At 40.9% G+C, this 19,921-nt stretch overlaps 1 protein-coding gene across 5 annotated transcripts in view; it reads left to right on the plus strand.

Annotated features, from left to right (window-relative positions):
* The first annotated feature begins 14,735 nt into the window (after positions 1 to 14,735).
* The window catches only part of SLC6A5 (solute carrier family 6 member 5), a 51,655-nt gene continuing 46,469 nt past the window's right edge, over positions 14,736 to 19,921 (plus strand). For 2 of the 5 annotated variants that reach the window (XM_045017164.1, XM_045017169.1), the window contains exons 1-4: positions 14,750 to 14,772; positions 14,850 to 14,988; positions 17,547 to 17,678; positions 18,166 to 18,339. In XM_045017164.1, coding sequence (XP_044873099.1) covers positions 14,901 to 14,988; positions 17,547 to 17,678; positions 18,166 to 18,339 — 394 coding nt within the window. In that variant the 5' untranslated portion in view covers positions 14,750 to 14,772; positions 14,850 to 14,900. Of the gene's footprint in view, positions 14,773 to 14,849; positions 14,989 to 17,178; positions 17,296 to 17,546; positions 17,679 to 17,756; positions 17,884 to 18,165; positions 18,340 to 19,921 lie in introns of those variants that run through there. The other 3 variants (XM_045017166.1, XM_045017165.1, XM_045017167.1) reach the window with 3 other exon arrangements.

The raw sequence follows: 19,921 nt of genomic DNA on the forward strand, positions 1-19,921 counted from the left end.
TGCCCCCTCCCCCCGTTTCTCTCAAGCAAAGCAAACACTCAACCCCTGTGAATGACTCCTTTTCTCGCTGCTGGTCAAGCAAAATGCAAACACTCAACCCCTCTGAATCACGCAGGGAGGAGGATCTCATTTGACTGTTCACAGATTGATCACAGCAAACAGGAGCTGATAAGCAGCTCCGGTAGAGCAGCTCCGGTAGGTAGCAACGGCGCTCCGGAGGTTCACAACAAAACAAAGAGAGGCTGCATAACAAAACAAAGGGAGTAATTTAGTTAAAAGCATTCTGGGACACACCCTTATACCCTGGAGGCCAATCACAGCGCTGGTGTGTGGCCACACTTGATGACCAGCGCTGCAGCACCAGCGCTGCAATCCTTATTCCCCATGCTGAGTGAGGTGTACGGCCAGCGCTGCAGCCAGGGAGTTGCAGCGCTGGAAGTGCCCTGCAGGTGTGGCCACTTACTAATTGCAGCGCTGGAAAGCCTCCACCAGCGCTGCAACTTGCAAGTGTAGCTATACCCTATGTTCTTGGAAGCTGTTGTAAACTTAGTGCTTTGCGAAGGGTGACTTGACTTAGCCTTGCTGGTGGAAGTTCTCAATTTATCCAAAGAACAGGTATAATGCAATCTTTTGGCTTGCTGCCTGGCTAATGTGCCATATTCCTGACCTGATGGAACAATTTTTGGGGCCTGAGTTCTTCAGTCTCCCCAATCCCTAAGCTCTCAATTGAGAGAGACAAGGAGATCAGTTTTGACTGGAGATTTTTAAATATATATATTTTCAATAGGGAATTAGATTTAGATCATCAAATAATTTCATAAAAGTCATGGGCAGTAGAGTTGTTAGACTATTTTAAATGAAATGATGGTCTATTATATGGAAATTTTTAAAACATTGCATTTTTTCATTCCCCCCCAAAAAACTAGAAAAACGTTTAGCTTTCATTCTCCACTTCTCATTCAGTAGCAAAATGGAAAAAGGTAAGTAGGGGGAAGACAGAGGAGGAATCAAAATCTCAACATTTCAACCCCAAAATTTTCAATAAAAATGTTTGAAAAATTTCAAAGAGATGAAAAATCATTCTTTTTCAAAAACCCATGTAACAAAAATCATTCCTATTCTTTCACAAAACTCTTGGTCATTTTTCAACCAGCTCTACTAAAAAACAATCAAATAGCACGTAACTTTTGTCTCTACCAATCTTGGGCATTATTTGAACTAGTGATTTAGAAGTGAAAGGTTTATTGGTCTTTCACTATTGTTTGTTACCATCTCCTGAGCCATCCAGTCCTATAGGAAACTGTTTGTGTGTTTGAGTTACTTTTCAGACACAGGAATATCTGGAAAAAATGTGTGGTTTCTCCTTCTCCCAACCCCCCAAATGGTGTATGCTGCTAGATTTTGCCAGGCTGACATGGAGAATAACTTGCTACAGAAAAGACACCAGCTTCAAAGTAAATCAGGATGACTTGTAATCCTCTGATTTAGCACGGGTTCTATATGATAGTTTTTCATGTTCTGTAGATAGAGGAAGAAAAGATACTGCAGACAGGCTTGAGAAGAGCACTGTTACAGCCCTCTTTTTCCTTACTAACATTGTTCACGAAGTCTGATCAGTGGTTAGTCAAAAATAATTTGGACTGAATTGGACCAGTTGCTGACACACCCTTAATCTTTATGGTAGGTACATGTGGAATAGTTTGGGGGTGGAGATGTGGTACAGAGGGGAGGCAAAATATATCAGACTTCTTTGAACTTCCACCTGTAGAAGCTTGATCTGTGATCATGCATAATTAGCTGTGAGCTTTTGCACCCTGGAGGGCCATGGGTCTTTGAAGCATTAAGGACCCTGTATAATATATGAAGCAATGAAACAATACATAGCATGTGATGAAACTGGAACCACAACATGAAAGGCAGTGATACATTACTGTAACCAGTGCCCAAGTGCTGGGAGCTGTGCTTCCAGCGCAGGGTGCTACACCCCTCATTGAGGTGGGTTGTTTTTTTTTAGAGCTCTGGGAGAGCTCTCTCCCAGTGCTGTGCCGCAACCACACAAGGCACGTTAAAGCACTGCCGCTGCAGCACTTTAGCATTGCCAGTGTAGACTAGCCCTAAGCATAAGACAAGAGATGGATACAAACAGATGGGGGGAGTACAATGAAACAGACAACATTGGTCAGTATAAAAGGCACACCAGCAGCTATTGTCACATATTTTTTGTAAGCAATGAAGCGGGATTTGAAGGAGAAGGATGAAGTGGCTTTGGGAATGTTTATGGAAAGCTCCTCCCAAGCATGAGGGGAGTGTTACGGAAGGCACAAAGATGCTTGTTTGAAAATTTAACAAGTGGGTAACAAAGGCTAACATTGTGGGCCGGTCGGAGGCCAGGGTCAAGTTTTCAATACTGAATGAGAGATGATAGGTAGGGTGGGGATAGGCTGTGAAGGGTCTTGACATTGAAGGCAAGTTTAGTATACTAGAAAAGTGCAAGCCAGTGAAGGGATTCAAAGAGAAGGGTGATGTGATCAAAGCAAGGGGCTAGGAAAATGATCTTTGCAGCACCATTCTAAACAGATATCCATGGGAAAATATTGTATTTGTTGAGATCAGAGAAAAGGACATTGCAGTAATTGAAACATGAGATGATGGGAGTCTGGATGAGACTTTTAGTTGGGAGTGCTTTGTGGGGAAGAAAGGTTAAGAGCTCTGTTTTCGACCTGTTGAGTTATGTTATGAATTTAGTCATGCCATTGGGGTTATGCTAATAACCTATATCAGTTTAAATTTACACCTTAGCTTATACCTGTATAACTTCCCTGTGTAGACAAGTCCCTAGAGTTTATTACCTTCTCCGTGGACAGTAAATCTCTCTCAGTATCTTGGTGAAGTAGTGCAGTGCCTCAAGGTCACAACAGAGATTAGGATTCCATTGTACTAGGGACTGTGAAAATGCACAGTAAGGCCTGGTCCACATGCAGTTTTTGTACTGATTTAACTACTTCAGATAGCAGTGTGATTTTTATTTTTTGAATAGAGAAATTAAAATGGTCTAAAGGTCTTAATATGGATGCCAGTATGAGGATGCCTTTACATCTGTATAGCTTATTCCCCTAAATTTACAATTATAAACTCAGAGATTAAAATTAGTCCCATTTTACATTTGGGGAACTAAAACACAGAGACTTGCCCAAGGTCATGCAGGAAATCTGGGATTAAAGGTGCTCTGTAAATTCTATGCGATATTATTGATGTTTTATTAGTCCAGGGTTAAAGATCAAATTCAAATTTATTTGGGAGAGTCTGTTGAAGTATGAGCTTTGGTGATCTCCATCCACACTCTTCCCCTCTCAGTATTACTGCCATTCAAGCCTTAAACAGATCTAGAAATCACTGGCGCACACAGAAAGAAACCCAGTCTGAGAACGTTCCTGATACAAGTAGTCTGGCTTCAGTTTTTCAGCTTTTGCATATATTGATCAATGTGAACTTTTGCTGGTATATTTTGCCCGTTTGGTGCTACAGCTCTGCATGTGTGGAAGTTATGGGCCAGAGTCTCTGCTGTGATCCAGCCCTTTTGAACATTGTGACAGTGCAATGGATCCCTAAAGCATCTAGGATTCCCCCCACATGGGATAGTCTGCAGCTGGTGTAGGTGAACTCTACCACCTATGCCCATTGCCCCCAGTAAAGGACGTGAGGCTGGAATGCTTCTATACTTTACCTTTTCTCTGCTCATGTATTCATAAACTAGTATTAGACAGGTTTCAGAGTAGCAGCCGTGTTAGTCTGTATCCGCAAAAAAAACCAGGAGTACTTGTGGCACCTTAAAGACTAACAAATTTATTTAAGCATGAGCTTTCGTGAGCTACAGCTCACTTATTCGGATGCATAGAATGGAACACACAGACAGGGGATATTTATACATACAGAGAACATGAAAAGGTGGTAGTATGCATACCAACAGGTAGAGTCTAATCAATTGAGATGAGCTATCGTTAGCAGGAGGAAAAAAACTTTTTGAAGTGATAATTAAGATGGCCCATAGAAGGTGTGAGGAGAACTTAGTCACCATCATTAGGTGCTATAGTGCTGGTCCAATACACTAATATACCTTGGAAATGACAAACTGGTAAAGCCTAACAGTTGAGAGTGAAACCCTCTTTGATTTAAAATAAACTTATACTTTTGTCAGAGGAGATGACATAAGGAAGAAAAAGGAGCTTTTGTTGTGTACAGCTGAATTTTAAAGACCCAAAATACTTTCAGGGAGGTGCATTAAGAAATACATAAGTAGTTATGTTTATATGGCCTGATTCTGGTCTTGTTGGAATTAAAGATAGGGAACGATTGCCATTATCTTCAGCAGAAGCTGGATAAGCCTCATAGTGCCCTGATGGATCCGTATGCAACCATTTTACATTGCTACAGATGAAAGTTTACACTATCAAAAATGACTGACACCCTGTAAAGGTGTTAAAATACGCTGGTTATTCATTGAAACCTGCCTGAGTGATGATGCAGTGTTTCCAGAATGTACACATGCCCACAACCCATCTGACCTGGAAAACTCACTTCCTTGCAGCTTCAGATGCAGATACTTCTATTGCCTTTTCTCTAAACTCCTGACCACTGGACTCTTCATGGTTGTGGAATGGAGGGAAAGGTTTTATTGTGGTGATTGGAATAGTGCTAAGGCTGGATCTGGTGCCCACTGAAATTAATGGAAAAACTTTTATTGACTTCAGTGGATGTGGACTGGGCTCCTAATAACAATGGAACGGACCTGAAGCACTGTATATGTTCTATTTATAATTAAATGGTATCTCTCTCACTAAATATGTCCTGTATCAGAGGGATAGCTGTGTTAGTCTGGATCTGTAAAAGCAGCAAAGAATCCTGTGGCACCTTATAGACTAACAGACATTTTGCAGCATGAGCTTTCGTGGGTGAATACCCACTTGCATCTGAAGAAGTGGGTATTCACCCACGAAAGCTCATGCTGCAAAACGTCTGTTAGTCTATAAGGTGCCACAGGATTCTTTGCTGCCTAAATATGTCCTGTCTGTCTGATTTCTTACTTTGTAACATTTTCCCATAGTAAGCCAGATACTCCGATCCAATTTTTCTGTTATACCAGATATGGAAATTCCTCTGTGGGCAGGGGAAATGTCTGGCCAAATGAAGAAACATGTAACTATGGGTTAAATAGCTGTTAAGAGCATGAGTGCCTGACCAATGGTGCAGAAATCTCTTCCAGATGCTTGCACCTGATCCCCCATCTCCCGAATTTCATTATTTCTTGTGGCTTCCCCTGAAGGAATTAAATTGGCACTGGGTCTTTTTACAGTGAGGACTCCTGAATTTGCCAGTTTTCTGAATGTGCAAGTACCTGCCACTGAGTTACTCAGGTTAAAGTAAATGAAGACAGGTAATCCAAAAAGTGTCCAGTCTGATTAGTAAAAAGCATGATAAGCATGAGGCATTTCACAGAAGAAAAAGTACATGTAATTAATGCTTTAATGATTTACCAGACTCTTCATTATCAGAGTGTAATTATCTGGACTGAGAGAAGTACAAGATCACAGAGCCTGTTAAGGTGAGGCTTCCACTTTAAAAGGGCCCGGACTTTTTGTGGACAATCACACTGTTCAGATAACTTAGGATTCATGTAGGTCTGGATCTTGAGAGGAGAGGAGCAGTGGGACTGGACTATGAAGGACAGGATGTGCTGAGCAACTTGCTGGATCTAACCCATAAACAGGTTTTTAAACCTTACTGAATCCAGAAATATATAAATCTATAGTCTTGCTATTAGAATTGTCAGTGGGCGATGGAAGATAATTAACACGTTGCTGCTGGTCTTCTATTTTTGGGTTTAAATATAAGTTCTCGCCTGTATTCATTCTCTTTTATATAAAAATTAGCCTGTATGTTCACTTGCGTTTTCTCCAAATGTGGAATTTCTCCAAATGTGGAATAACAAAATGTTGTTGTCCCACGGCCCAGGATGGGCAGAATTTTTTTTCAGACCAATGACACGTTTAAAGTCTGAAATCTTGCAACCTTGCAGAGCTAGAAATAGGAACTTTTTAAAATTGGAGAGAGGAATGTCCCAGGTTTGCTGCTGATACTCATTTGAGTTGACCCACATAACTCACTCAAGTAATGTGAATAATATAGCCGGCAATAAGATCTCACACTTCTACCTCCCCCTATATATCTATGGCTGTGTATGTGTATACATGTTTACTCTAATGAAGCAAATGTACATATGCACATGTAATCTTGTGCCTTGCACCATGTGGAAGTGAACATTCTTATCAATCTAAAAATTTTAAAAAATACTCCTGTAAGTCATCCCTACAAAACTCCCCTTAAATGCAATATGAAGATTGAGCAATCAAGCACCTACAAGATAACAAATTCTAAAGTGTAGTGTTAACCTAGTCAGGTTGAACATCTTTTATATATCGTTACATAAATTTAATAACAAATTATATTAGCTCTAATTTTAACTAAGGAAATGGTAAAATATGCACATGATTCTAACTTAAAAACCCTTCACTGTCGGAATTTACTGTGGTGTTTGAAATGATTTCTCATCCCAAACATTGCATTGAAGACAACTTTTGGCCTTTAGCTGAAAAGTAGAAAAAAGAGAAAACAACATAAATGGATGTAGATTCATTAACTCAGGCTGCTTTCTCTGAACCTGCTGAATAGCTCTGTTCTGCAGAGGTGCCAAAAAAGAGTAGAGGAGAAAAAAAACAGAAACCCATTTGATTTTCTTCAGACTTCAACAGTTTTTCTTTTTCAGTGAAAACTATAAAACAAAGCCAAGTTTTAAGTTTCTAACCTTAGTCAATCTTGTGTTTTATAGGGGTTGCAAAAATTTCAGATGGCAGTTGTATGAAAAGTGGGTAAATGGGATGGTGGTAGGGAATTATGTATCTGGTGTGGTGTGTTTTCCTGCTCACATACTACACAACAAGCCCAATCAATTTTGCTCAAGCTTTCCAAGCACCCATCCACCCCCCAAACACCACCACAACCTTTAAGCTAAGATCAATAATGGAAAAGTTCAGCCAGAATCAGGAAGTTAGGGGAAGTGAGACAGGGATGTTTGGCTTGGAAACCGGAACTCACTTTATTATAAATATCTGTGTATTTTTAGATGTGTTTGAGTAGTGGTGGATAGATTTAGATGAAGGTACATATATTTAAATTGAAATATCAGCTTTCTTCTTGTGCAGATGGGGCATGCCAATATCCATGGAAACCCACACTTATATCTGTTCTGGGGGTGGGGAGGTTATCTAGTGGTGTTTTTAATTAATATATATATATATATATGTATATAATTGTCATATACACATTTACACATATTCAAAATCTTTCCTCTTTGCTTTTCTCCCTCCTCCTAGCCAAACTATCCCAAGGACATGGACAGCTTCTCTGCAGAGGGTGTTTGTGTGTGTGTGTGTGAGTGAGTGAGAGAACCTCCTCATGCGGTTTCATTATCTGAAAGTGTAAGCTTACATTTCCAAAGGATCCCTGCTTTTTGTATTTATTTGCTTATCTATGAGGAGGGAGCAGAGGGAAGCGAAGCGATCGAGGACAAGATCAATTACTATTTTTCATCTTTGACAAAGTAATTAAGACTGTAGTGACTTGTTAATTCAATCTGAATGTCTGCTGCAGTGATGGATGCGGATTTACAGGCAGTTCTGCTTCAGTGTAGGGAAGCGATTATCACTCCAAGCAGACGGCCAGAACGGGGAATAGCTCCAGGAGGACGTGTTTTCTTTTTTAAAAAGACTGCGGGTACTGACTGACACAGCGAGCGAGTGAGGGGCCAGTACACACAGGTTATGCACACGGCGAGCTATGCAACACATGCCGATCTGTGCACCAGCCGCATACACCCCTCCCGCCCAGCCCCCGAGAGCAGAGGGAGTTTTAAGCACCCAGACGACCACAGGGAAACGGATCCATTCACCCCTTATATGGCCAGGGAGTTCATAACTCAGCGCGTAGGGCAGAAATTGGTTGACATGCAGGGTTTCCCAGCTCCGCTCTCCTGTCTCTGGGCACCCGGTGTTCAGCAGGATGGCGCAGGGGTGGGGCTACCTTACTCCTTTGGCGTGTGTTTGATGGATTCGGTGCAATGCTTAAGCGGGGGAGGAAATACACTCTGCGCTTAAAACTTTAAACTGCCCAACTTGAACCGCATTATTCTGAGTCACGGGTGCGCCAGTCCCTAAATCTCCCCGCTCAGCCTCCGTGTCAGGCTGCGGTCCTCGGGGGGACACGGCACAGTAAGGCGGAATCGCTGCATGCCCGATCTGGTGTTATAACAGCGCTCACCAGCCTGTACAGAGGAGACTTGGAGGGGTATCCCAAGGAAACGGGCCATGCAGTTACCCTTCCTGCTCCCCGAAAAAAGCCGAGGCTACTGTTCAAGGGTAACTGCTGAGGAGGGGAATTACGCATGGACGTGGGTGAGGGGAGCTTTAGTACTCACGAGTTCTAGCTATTTTTAACCCAAACGAGACTGATACGTAAATGCTGATGCTTGGTGCCCACTCTTGTGAAGATGACCCGGTAGTCACGCACTCGCCCAGCTCAGCAACATTTGTAAAATTCTGCCCTAGAGACTTTCTACCCAACCTTAACTCTTCCTGTCCCAGAGACTAGTAGGAAATTCATGTTCATGGTGGGTTGTGGAAGTTGGCAGAGAAGAAAAAACCAGGCACGTGACACAAACTCAACTAAACAGCATAGACTTATGCCCGGGGCCCAGGCTCTACTAGCTGGTCTTTATTATAGGTAGTGTTTTGCCTTCATTGGGTTGACTGAAAGCCACAGCACAGAAATTAGAGTGCGCCTTGTAGCTTAAACTAAAGACAACTTCGAGTCAGCCTTTTGGATCTGTGTGCAGGGAAAGAAAATTCCAATTAATTAGGATTCTGAGCGCGTTTTATTTTTACGGGCTCTAATTGGGTTTGCGAGGAAAGTCAGTAATTGATATTTTGAGGAAAAGAAAAAATTGTATGAAGAACTCAAAGGGGTATTCCCCCCTTATTTTTCGTTATGTAACTATCACACAGATACACTATTAATTACTTAATTCTATTAGAACCTTCCTGGCTGAGAAAATTCTTTGTTCTCTATAATGTCTCCAAAATACTCTTTTTTTCCTAAAAACTTTCTGAATCGAACTAGTTTTCTTCCTGCATCTTGTTTTCGTGTAACTACGAAACAAAGGTACAGTTTCCCGTCCGAGAAGTCAAACGTTTAGTTAGCATCTCACAGCTGATGAAATAGACAAGATTAAGAATATTTCAGAAATTGGAATTCACCATTCAAATCCTGTCCTTTTAAAAAACAAAACAAATCAAGCCTGTTTCTGGAAATCGTGGGTATCTGGAAAAGGCACTCAATTCTCTCTAACCAAAAATACTCCTTGGATAGCTGGCTTGTCGCTTTTAATTTAGTCTTTGAATGTAAAGTTATTACTATAATCTGAGGGGAAAGGTAACTGAACTGACGACCATCATCAGTTCCCTGCCTCTGAACAGGCTGTTCTGCGGTTAAATATATATGCTGGTAAAGAATTACTGAAAATATCACAGAAAGCTGCTGATGTACTGCTAAAATAAAATAAAAGTAGATTCTACCCACACTTTCCACTATTTTCGAATAAATATAAATGGGAGGATGTTAAGTAAGGATATTTAAAAATTAAGTATGTATTTTGAGTTTCAATATGTTTTAAATAACAGCAGAAGGAAGACTAAGCCTCTGCTTTACAATTCTGAGTGTTTAATTTGAAAGTTTTGGAATGTGATAAAAATTTCCAAGAAAAATGACATTTTCTGTTCTTAGTTGCTAGCCCCAACCTCCCTCACCTTGTGGTGCTTTTTATATATTAGTCCTGCAGATGAATTTCTGCCTATGGCTGCGGTGAGAAGGTGTAATTCAAAGACCCGTGTTGAGTTATGATTGTGATGTGCAGTCCCTGCAGCTACATGTATAGTGCTGGGCTGCTGCCTGAGACTCCTGGGCAGAGCTGGCTGCAGGGGAGCAGAGCTCTTAAATCACCCGGCTAGGAACTAAGACTAATTATGGCACAAGGCAGTAGGTAGTTTGGAAATAATGTGTGTTAAGGATTAGTTTTTCTATTGAAATCCGGGTTAGTCTTCTATAAGAGAAGGGGTGTAGCAGTAGATTTTTTTAAAATATTTTAATTTAAAGTTATATTTGCTCCCGATTAATAACAGGCATACACTTCGGATTGACCACACTTGGATATAACATACTGTGTGGAGGGGTTGGGAAGAAACAGAGGGCATATACTTTCAAATGGAAAGACAGAGAGAGTGTTGTTTAAGGCACATCGAGATTTGTCAAAAGTAGATGTTATGATTACTTACTTTCAAAGCAATGACACCTTGTGCTCAACTGCATTAGGCAGCCTCCCATAGCACCCATTTACGAGTGATTATTAAATGCATCGATGGATTCCTTCACTGGAAAATCAATTCTATCGCCAACTTAATATCTTGACTTCTAAAGAGTTTTCGTCTTGCTTGTAAAGGATAACATCTAAAACTGCACTGAACGTTGTATTCCCTCCCCCGCCCAACTGCAGTGAAGAGGGTCTTGATTAAAAGAAATATTGCTTTACTCAGATGATAAACTTTGTGGAGTGATTCCGCTTCGATTTGTTTAGGTAGGGCTTCCCCCCTGGAGGTGCAGTAATAATAAACACGTTAAAATATTATTGTCTAACGGTGTAGAGTTAGGTAGAGGAAGAAGCCACTCTAAATATTATATGATTAACAAGGTTTTATCGTTGGGATCATTGTCAGATGCAGAGATCCAGGGACAAGGAATATCGAATGTTGAATCAAAAACAATAACAAGGAAGAGAGAGAGAGAGAGATGAAAGGCTTCTCCTCTTGGCTCTTCTGCTTTGGGTGCAATAGGACGTGTTTCTCACATGTTCCTCCTAATTACCAGCAAGAAAGTTCTGCTTTTGCCAGTGCTCTTGCTGGGTTTGGTTTAGTAGTCAGTCCCATATGAATCACACTGAACACGCAATCCCACTCCTACCTGAGTGACAGCTAGCCGGCGCTCTGGCTTCTTCTTGTCCCTTTAAAATCTGAATCCAAGGGTAATGATTTATCAAACTCTTATTATCAAGAAAATGTCAAACGAAGGGCACCTTGCTCTGCACTGACGCAAACCCAATCTTTCCCAAGGAGCTATAGAAAGCTTTGCTCTTGGCTGAGCAAAATTCAGTCTATCAATCGCCTGTACTGCTGTTTTTACCTCCACCCGTTCAATCTTTTGCTATTTAAGACATGGTAAGTGCTTGTTTTTCCGTCTTTGAGATGTGGTTAAGGTGGGGGGAGAGTTTTTCTTTAGAATTTACTTTGACTATATTCTATGTAGTTTCTATTTGTTAATTTCACGTATTACTTCATGTAGAGAGTAACAGTCATGCAAAAGTATTAGAGGGGTAGCCCTGTTAGCCTGGATCTGTAAAAAGCGACAAAGAGTCCTGTGGCTCCTTAACAGACCTATTCTAGGTTGTGGGGTGAAGGGGTTTGTTTCGAATAGGAACTGTCCAGGGTGCTGAAAGGCTACTTTCCACTATGGGAAAAACCTTTCTCAACCTATAATAATAGCCAACATAAGAGAAGAAAGAGAACGTATTCAGAAACGTATGTACTTCAGACCTCAGAACATCGCTATCGAGTTCTGTGCAGATGTTTCATTAGCTGACACGAGGTGGGTTTGGCGATTGTTTAAGATAAGAGGGATATATGCGAAGATAACTGCATCAGGCAATTTTCTTCCTTTGAAATGTGACAGTGTAAAACAAAGAAGGGCACACATTTTTAACAAGAAATTGTTAAATGGTGAGATTTAGCAGCTTGTTTGTTTGTAACTAGCAATATTTAACCAATCAGGCTATCTGCTATTTTCGAAAATTTTAGATCTTTAAAACGAGAGTGATTTCGAAAGCTTATTTTAGAATAATAATCCAGCATTTGTTTTGGTGTAGAATATCCCTTCATCGTGTTGTCTTTTCCATATTTAGAATGAATCTAATAACTTCATTTGGGAATATCGGGAATGCTAACCAACATTATACCAACTATTCCGTTTGGTTGCAGCATCTCTAGCTGCCTACAGGGCAGCTTGTTTATTGCCTATAAAAAAGCCAGTGTGCATTGTTGAATGACAGAAAGGAAATGGGGCGTAAAATTAAAGAAGCTTTCTGCAACGGTGATAGGGGAAGGGAGCATTCTACAGTCGTGATGTGAAATCCAACAAGGTTTGCAGGCGCAGGGCTGTAGAAACGTTGTATAGAATTATAGGTTTGCAGTCTCTATTATTTTCGTCTCCCGGTTAGCTTCTCAGAATATTACCGTGTAACGTGCTAAGGCTGCCGGAGAGCGCCGTGTAGACTGAAAATACTGCAAAACCTTCCTAGCCACGGTTAGCAGCAAAATTGCACCGCAGTTTTATGCACAGTGCTCATTTGTGAACTATCGAAAAACAAAATCTGAACGCTTTTTTCGGTGTAAAGTATGTGATGTTGTCATTTTAGGATTACACCAGTCAAACGGATATGAACAAGCAGGTTGTCAACAGCCCTGAAACAGTTGCCCTTGGACAAATTGAAGGTGCGGGAGTTATAGGAACCAGCCCTGAAAATGAACAGCAGAACCTACCTTCAAAAGCCCCGTCCCAGTTGGCCAAGGTCTCCAGATCTCTCTCCAGCGACAACAAAATCTCTCTATCTGAAGAAGCCAAACCGAACGATTTTGAGAGGACCAAAATTGGGATCTGCAAGCTCAGCAGCACCGCAGTCCAAGCCAACTCCACCACCCGAAAGGATTCTGTAGAAACCTTTCCGCTAAAGAACATCCCCAGCGCAGGAAACCAAGGGCAAGCCAGTATTCTCCACTGCAAAATCCCCCCTTTGCAAAGCACAGACGGCGAAGCTAATCAAAGTCTTGGTAAGAGCACACTGGAGCAAAATAATGCCAACAGCGGTTGGGTGACCATGAGCCAGAGCACCGTGGTTTTGGGCACAGATGGGAACACTTCTGTTCTGCCTGGCAGTGTTAACGGGGTAAGTTATTTCTCTGTCGCTTTCCCCTCCTCTAAGTGAGCCGGGTAGATCACATGTGTTTTGACACCATTGAGCAAAGCTCGTTAAAGTACATATGTATTTGGATTCCAGTTCTAAATGCCTAACACAAAAAAGGTGATTTGGGCACAGTCCAAGGGGGTAATTACTGATAATCTCTCCCTCTCAAAAGGACCCCCTTATAGAAAGAAAACGGTGTGACTGAAATTATGCAACGGGAGTCTCTTTGCTGCTGATTAATAATAATTTGTTAACAATAAGAAAATGGATGATCAATAGTTCCAAGCTAATTCAAAGGCGCGTATTGAGCAGTGCCTGCCTCTACAGCTCAGATGCAATGGGGTGGTTCTCTTAAAATGGGCGATAAAAACCATCAGAATTTGCCCGGAACGAAATAACAAAGCTCAGAATACTTGTGGTTGAATTCAGTTGCACACGGTCTCCTTCACGCTAGGAAGAAAAGTTTGTTTACCTAGTTTTTTTTCAGGTCAACTCTCCCTTTCTGGCATCAAATACCAAGAGATTGCCCTACCGTTCACTGGCCCCGTTTATAAAGGGTTTGCATTGCGCTAACACCTCTGCGGATGTTACTGCCTGTAACGCATTGGAGGCTGTAACCAAAAACAAGAACAAAATCAGCCAGCCATTGCACAAACCCTGTCCCTGACCAGCCACCGGGCTGGGATTGGTGATCAATCACTCCCTCTCAGACAGCTCGATCGTTATTCAGGGTCAGTGAGCGGCTCCTAGGCATTGCTGAACGATGTGAAAATGTGGCTAACGCGCACCTCACACTCTCCCCTAGCAGGGGCTGCTCCCAGTGGAATATAATCCGGGAGACAGCCTTACTCCGGGCGTCAGAGCTCCTTGCTATTACCAATGCGATGGGAACGGCGCTGCGCTTTCTCTTCCACATGGACTGGGGACATTCGTATTCAAGGGAAAGAGGCGACCCGGGATCATTCAACAAAGATCTTTGCTGGGGTGGGGTGGAGCGGGAGAGAACGAGACGGCCTAGCTTTATACTAGACTAAAGGATGTTTCCATGATGCCAAACTGTGGTGGAGTTCTCCTGACTCTACTGGTGCGCAGGATCTGACTCCTGAGGACCAATCAGTTCTGGCTCACTGGGGGATCGTTCTCCTCAGAGCAGCACGATCCACAGAAGAGCAAAGCAGCTCAGGTACACGCCAAATATATCTAACCTGGGTTAGATTTTTTTTTCCAGAAAGAATCGCAACAGAAATCAGTTCTCTGCCCATCGGTCAGGACCTGGAATAAAAATTCAGAGCCCTAGAATTTAAATATCGGATACACCAGGAGAAAATTCATGGCTGTTCATTGAACTCACATGGAAGGATTAAGAAGCACTGGGCCGAATAGTTCTCGCTATCACTAACCCCTCCCCAATTTGAAACAATGCCCAAACTGAGGTCCTGTGTTGCTTCCACTGAAGTCAATGATTGCATGGGGTGGTAGGAGGGTGAAGACGAGGAGTCTGCTTGTTATATATAGTAATATCTCTTTGTATTGGATATTTTCTCTCTCTCACCTCCCCGGAGCAGCTGGTCTGTAATAACGTCTTCTTGCGGCGCCAGGTAATTGCAGAACTGAGATTTTTGTTTGATCTGAAAACAGCCACGTTGACAATGTGTTTTTCCCCTCCACTCTTCAGGAGGACGATAAAGGGGATGAAAATAAAGCCCGAGGGAACTGGTCTAGCAAGATGGACTTCATCCTCTCCATGGTGGGTTATGCAGTGGGGCTGGGCAATGTCTGGAGGTTCCCGTACCTGGCCTTTAAGAATGGGGGAGGTATGGCTTTTCCTGTCTTTATACACCCTGCTGCTCTTCAAGCGATACTGAGCCAGCAAATAACTTGTCGGGGCGGGGGAGGGAAGGGGTCTGGGGCGAGAGGAAAGTGCCTGGGAAAAGACCTCCCCCAACACCCGCTCTTCAAAACATATCAACGAATATCCTGTGTCAATCAAAGATTTAGGGCTAGACCAAACCATTGTTTTTTAAAAGCTAAAATTCACATTGACATCAATGGTCCTTAGAAAATAGCATGTTCTGAGCTTTTTTTTAAAGGAGATGCTTCCCTACTTAATACTGGCCACAGAGAGAGAGAAAATGAACAAACACACTGATAAACTTTGAGCACCGGTTTTCACTTGACTAAGAACGTTCCAGCCAAAGTATAAATTAAAATAAACGTGTGAATTTAAATTCAATCGCACAGAAGCGGTTCTAATCCAAAACTTGGCTTTGGAAAGCGAAAGTAAAATAGGAGAACCCAAAGTAAGTATAAAATAAGGGGAAATCTTTGCAAAATCTGAATCAAAATCAACCCTCAATAATATTTTAGGTCGAACTGCTCATTTATTTTAAACCCCATTTCACTACCTCAGAAACAGTAATTTTTAAAAAGTCTGAATAATGTTCAACAAAGTAACATACACATATAATAAATGTGCTGAAAAAGCAGTGTGCAGTTGTGTTGCTTAAACCGTTTTATTATAGAAAACGCAATTTGACTTGAAAACATCTAATTAGATTTAAATAGCCTTTTCTGTTGAGTCCAACAAAGTCTTGCAGACAACGAGCGGGCTTTTTTTTTGAGAAACAGTTGCGGTAATCAAGCAACTCTAACCACTGTCATATGGTAAAATATAGTGAACACGCCTGTAATTGTTTAAAATACCAGATAGACTAAAAATCCTTCAGTTTGTAAGAAGTGGATCATTCACGTATTTTTGCCAAAGAATGACTTACTGAACTCCGTTATATAAGAGGTTTTGCAGAGAAATTCCTTTATTCATTTTATAAAAGGAAATGTAGGACTTTCACTGTAAATCCTTTATATATCGGAGCTCAGTAAGTCATTCTTTGGCAGAAATAAGCGTATATAAAATTTAAGATAGGGTTTATTCCGCTCCCACCCTTCTAAAAATATCACATTTTCCACACACATTGTAGCTTACTGTAAATATGAGAAATCAAGGATTGTACTGAATTTGGTATCTACTCATTGGATGAAAACACGCGTATCTTATGACACTCGGAATCTAGGTCTTCATTTTTTTCCTGTTGCGCTCAAGCCGATACAGCATTTTGCAACGGAATGTGTATGCGCCTGTGTGCATATTCTCTTCGTATTTCGAAGTGACTCTTCCCCTTTAAGAGCAGTTTTCCTGCAGTAGTAAGACTCTTTGAAAGAGATCCCTAATAGTTTAAATCCTTGATTTGGAAATAAACTCCAGGAATGTAACCAATATATATTTAAACAAACTTTTATCCTCATCAAAGTGGTAGCCAAGATTAATTAAGTGACTTGTCCAAAGAAGCACATTTATTGCCTCGAAATCTGGCTCACTTGCCCTGGCAGTAATTAATTGTCTACAGAGGTTTTGTTGGGCAGTCTTGTATGTACTGCATGTGATGACTCTTCCCAAGCCTTTCTAGGGTTTACTGGCATTAACCAATTTCCTGTTGAATACAATTGTGTTATAGAAAGATTAAAAGAAAAAAATACAGACAACATTGGAGAGGGACAGTGACTGGCACTCTCATTGTTAACCCTTCTGGGCAAGCTGTTACGTGCGTCTCACGAAGTGGGTATTCACCCACGAAAGCTTATGCTCCAATACATCTGTTAGTCTTTAAGGTGCCACAGGACTCTGTTGCTTGTTACAGAAGAGCATACTTGCTCATCTCAGCCTCCATTTAGATCCCTTGTGTTGTTCTAATACACCAGAATCTCGGCATGATGGGTGTAAAGTTGTCTTATTCCCCACATTGATCACTGCAGCTGGTTGTACCAATGACTCTTGCCCTCACGCTCACCGGAGACTGGTTCCCTTCAAACACAGACAAGGAAGCAAGACACAGTTGCAGTTGATGAGGGGAATTGACGCTAATTAATTAAATCGGGGTTACCACCTGCAGCGAGAGTGGTATTCATTTCCAGACAAAATAAGAAACCCTGGAATGTGGCAAAGTACAGAAATCAATTCGTAATACTCCCGGAGAATGAATAAGGACTGATTCATATAATTAAAACAGGACTTTTCTCAAGACACAGTACTAGCCCTTCTTAATGAGTTAGTCAAACGCATGGCGGTGAGCAGTATGTTTAAGATTAATTTACTGAAACAAAACGCCCTACAGTGTCCCTTCTAAACAGATAAGAGTGTGCGGTGTTCCCACTGCAGTAGCCTTTTTCATCCGCTAATATGCTAGTGGAGTAGGTTCTTTTAAGGCTTCCTAAATACCACGAATCTTTGTTAACTTGAATGGTGTTTGATGCTGAGAATTACGCAGCTTGAGCATTTTCCCACTGCAGTTCAGATCTTTCTCCTCTTTTCCCCAAGGTGCATTTCTCATCCCCTACTTGATGATGCTGGCACTAGCTGGAATACCCATTTTCTTCCTGGAAGTTTCACTGGGGCAGTTTGCTAGTCAGGGACCTGTGTCTGTCTGGAAAGCTATCCCAGCCTTACAAGGTGAGCGTCAGCTCTCCCGTTCATGTTTAAGGGAACGTCTGTAGAGAAGAATGAGTTGCCTCAAGCTTTAAGAGACATTTGTAAAGGATTTTATGTGTCATGTCATTGTTACTTGAACCATGCATTGCAGTCTTCATTTGACCTTGGAATGCTATTGCAAAAGGGAATGTTAATTTAACTTGTCCTCTTTTCTTAGGAAATCCAAGTAATATTTTGTGTTAATTTCACAATTATATCATTATTTTATATAACAGAATTTAAAAAAATATATATACTGATCTGTATTCAATAAGTGACTTGCGTAGCCGATGCTTGGGTGTTGTTGCTGGGCCTTCAGGGAAACGGTTTTTGTATGTGCAACAGCTGAAAAATGTCTTTCTGCTTATGATATGGTCAGGTTTGGATATTTTACAATCCATTGATAGTATAGGTTTGTAATCAGGAATATGTGTGATTGTATTAACCTTTCGTCTCCTTTCTTTTTCAGGCTGTGGCATTGCTATGCTGATCATCTCTGTTCTAATAGCCATATACTATAATATTATTATGTGCTACACACTTTTCTACCTTTTTGCATCCTTTGTACGTGTATTACCCTGGGCTTCCTGCACCAATCCTTGGAATACACCGGACTGCAAAGATAAAAGAAAACTTTTATTAGGTAAGTTGTGATACACTTTTTAAAAAAATTATTTTAAAGGATGTTCCTTACAAGTTGGGTCGGAGGAGTTATTGTACCTATGACACTTTATTAGGAACTAACACTGCAGTCCTTATTTCGACAACAATCCCACTGAAGTCAGATCCTGAATGTCATTGGCAGTGTCATTTGATGCAGTTGGTTTAAAGTGATCTGTATAATCATGCACTCTTCTCTTAGATCCATTAGTTGGATTTTGTTTGTTTTTATTTTGAAAAAAAAAACCCCAATAATAAAGAAGGCCCAAAATGACCTTTTGGCCAAAATGGATTTTGTCAATTTTTTTCAGTTCTTCCATGAAAAATTGGAAGCTGGAAACCAAAATATTATTGGTGAAAAGTTTTGGTTTTCAGTAAAAGTTTTTGACTTTTTATGAAAACTTACAATTTTTACTGAAAGCCAAAGAATTTTACTGAAAACAAGTTTAGAAAACAGAAACAAACAAAATCTAAAAACTGAAAATTAGTGTGTGTGTGTGTGTGTGGGGAGTTTTTACACTTCCCACAAAAATAAATGGCATTTTTATCAGCTCTTTTTAGCAGTAATATGGTACTTGCAAGTTCCTTATAGGTTCCTTCCATCTGTGCTTCCAATATCAGATGAATTTTAGTGCACTGAGACTGGAAGTGCTATGGCAGTCACCTGCTTGTGCCATGGAACATTTCGATGAATCACTTATGATTAGGTATTATTTATTAAGTGCTGTTTATAAAATCTCTTTAACAACAAATAATTTTTAAAACATGTTTTGGGAGAGGTGGGGGGTAGAAGACAAATGTAGTTTGTCAGTACTGACCAGCTCAGTTGAGCCAATTTCCCCCACAAAGTAGTCCCATTGCTTTAATTTCTAACTCGCCAGGAATAAATCTTTCCCAAGTTTCCCTCCTGATCTGCTGGAGCAAAGCAAGCCAGAGTCACATGTTTCATTTTATGACTATGACCACTGTACAATCCACCAAAACTCTGCTGTAGCAGATTTAGGGCCCTGTCCAAATTTCATGTAAGTAAATGGAAAGACTCCCATTGACTTCAATGGGCTTCAGATCTGGCTTTTATAAAGTTGATACATTCAATTTTTATATCGATTCATCTTTTTAATCAAACTTACTTTAACTGTATTTGCATCTCTATTGTGTTTGAGTCCTGAAAATATTCCAGCAAAGGAGTGTGCTAGCAAGAATGGTCACTTGCTCATTACTCAATAGTGGATTTCAAGTGGCTGTTTAAGGAAAGCCAGTTTCCAATTTGTAACTGTACTGTTCAGCCTGAGCACCTGATTCCAAGAGTTTCATTTGGTCAGGGAAAGGAAACCTACTAAGTGGTTTGTGTATCCAATCTAAACTGCTTGCATTGCCAATCTTGAGAACTCACAATGCACTGTGCACACACAAGCTACAGATTCAGAATTAGTTAGAGAAATTATTTAATACCTAAGTTCAAGAAATCTGTGACCTGTTAGTGAATGATGCACAAACTAGACAGGGAGAAAAATTAATGGAATACATTACACCTTATGATTTATTTGCTCAGCTTTACAAGACAC

Source organism: Mauremys mutica, chromosome 4, assembly GCF_020497125.1.
Source record: "Mauremys mutica isolate MM-2020 ecotype Southern chromosome 4, ASM2049712v1, whole genome shotgun sequence".
Classification (NCBI taxonomy): Eukaryota; Metazoa; Chordata; order Testudines; family Geoemydidae; genus Mauremys; species Mauremys mutica.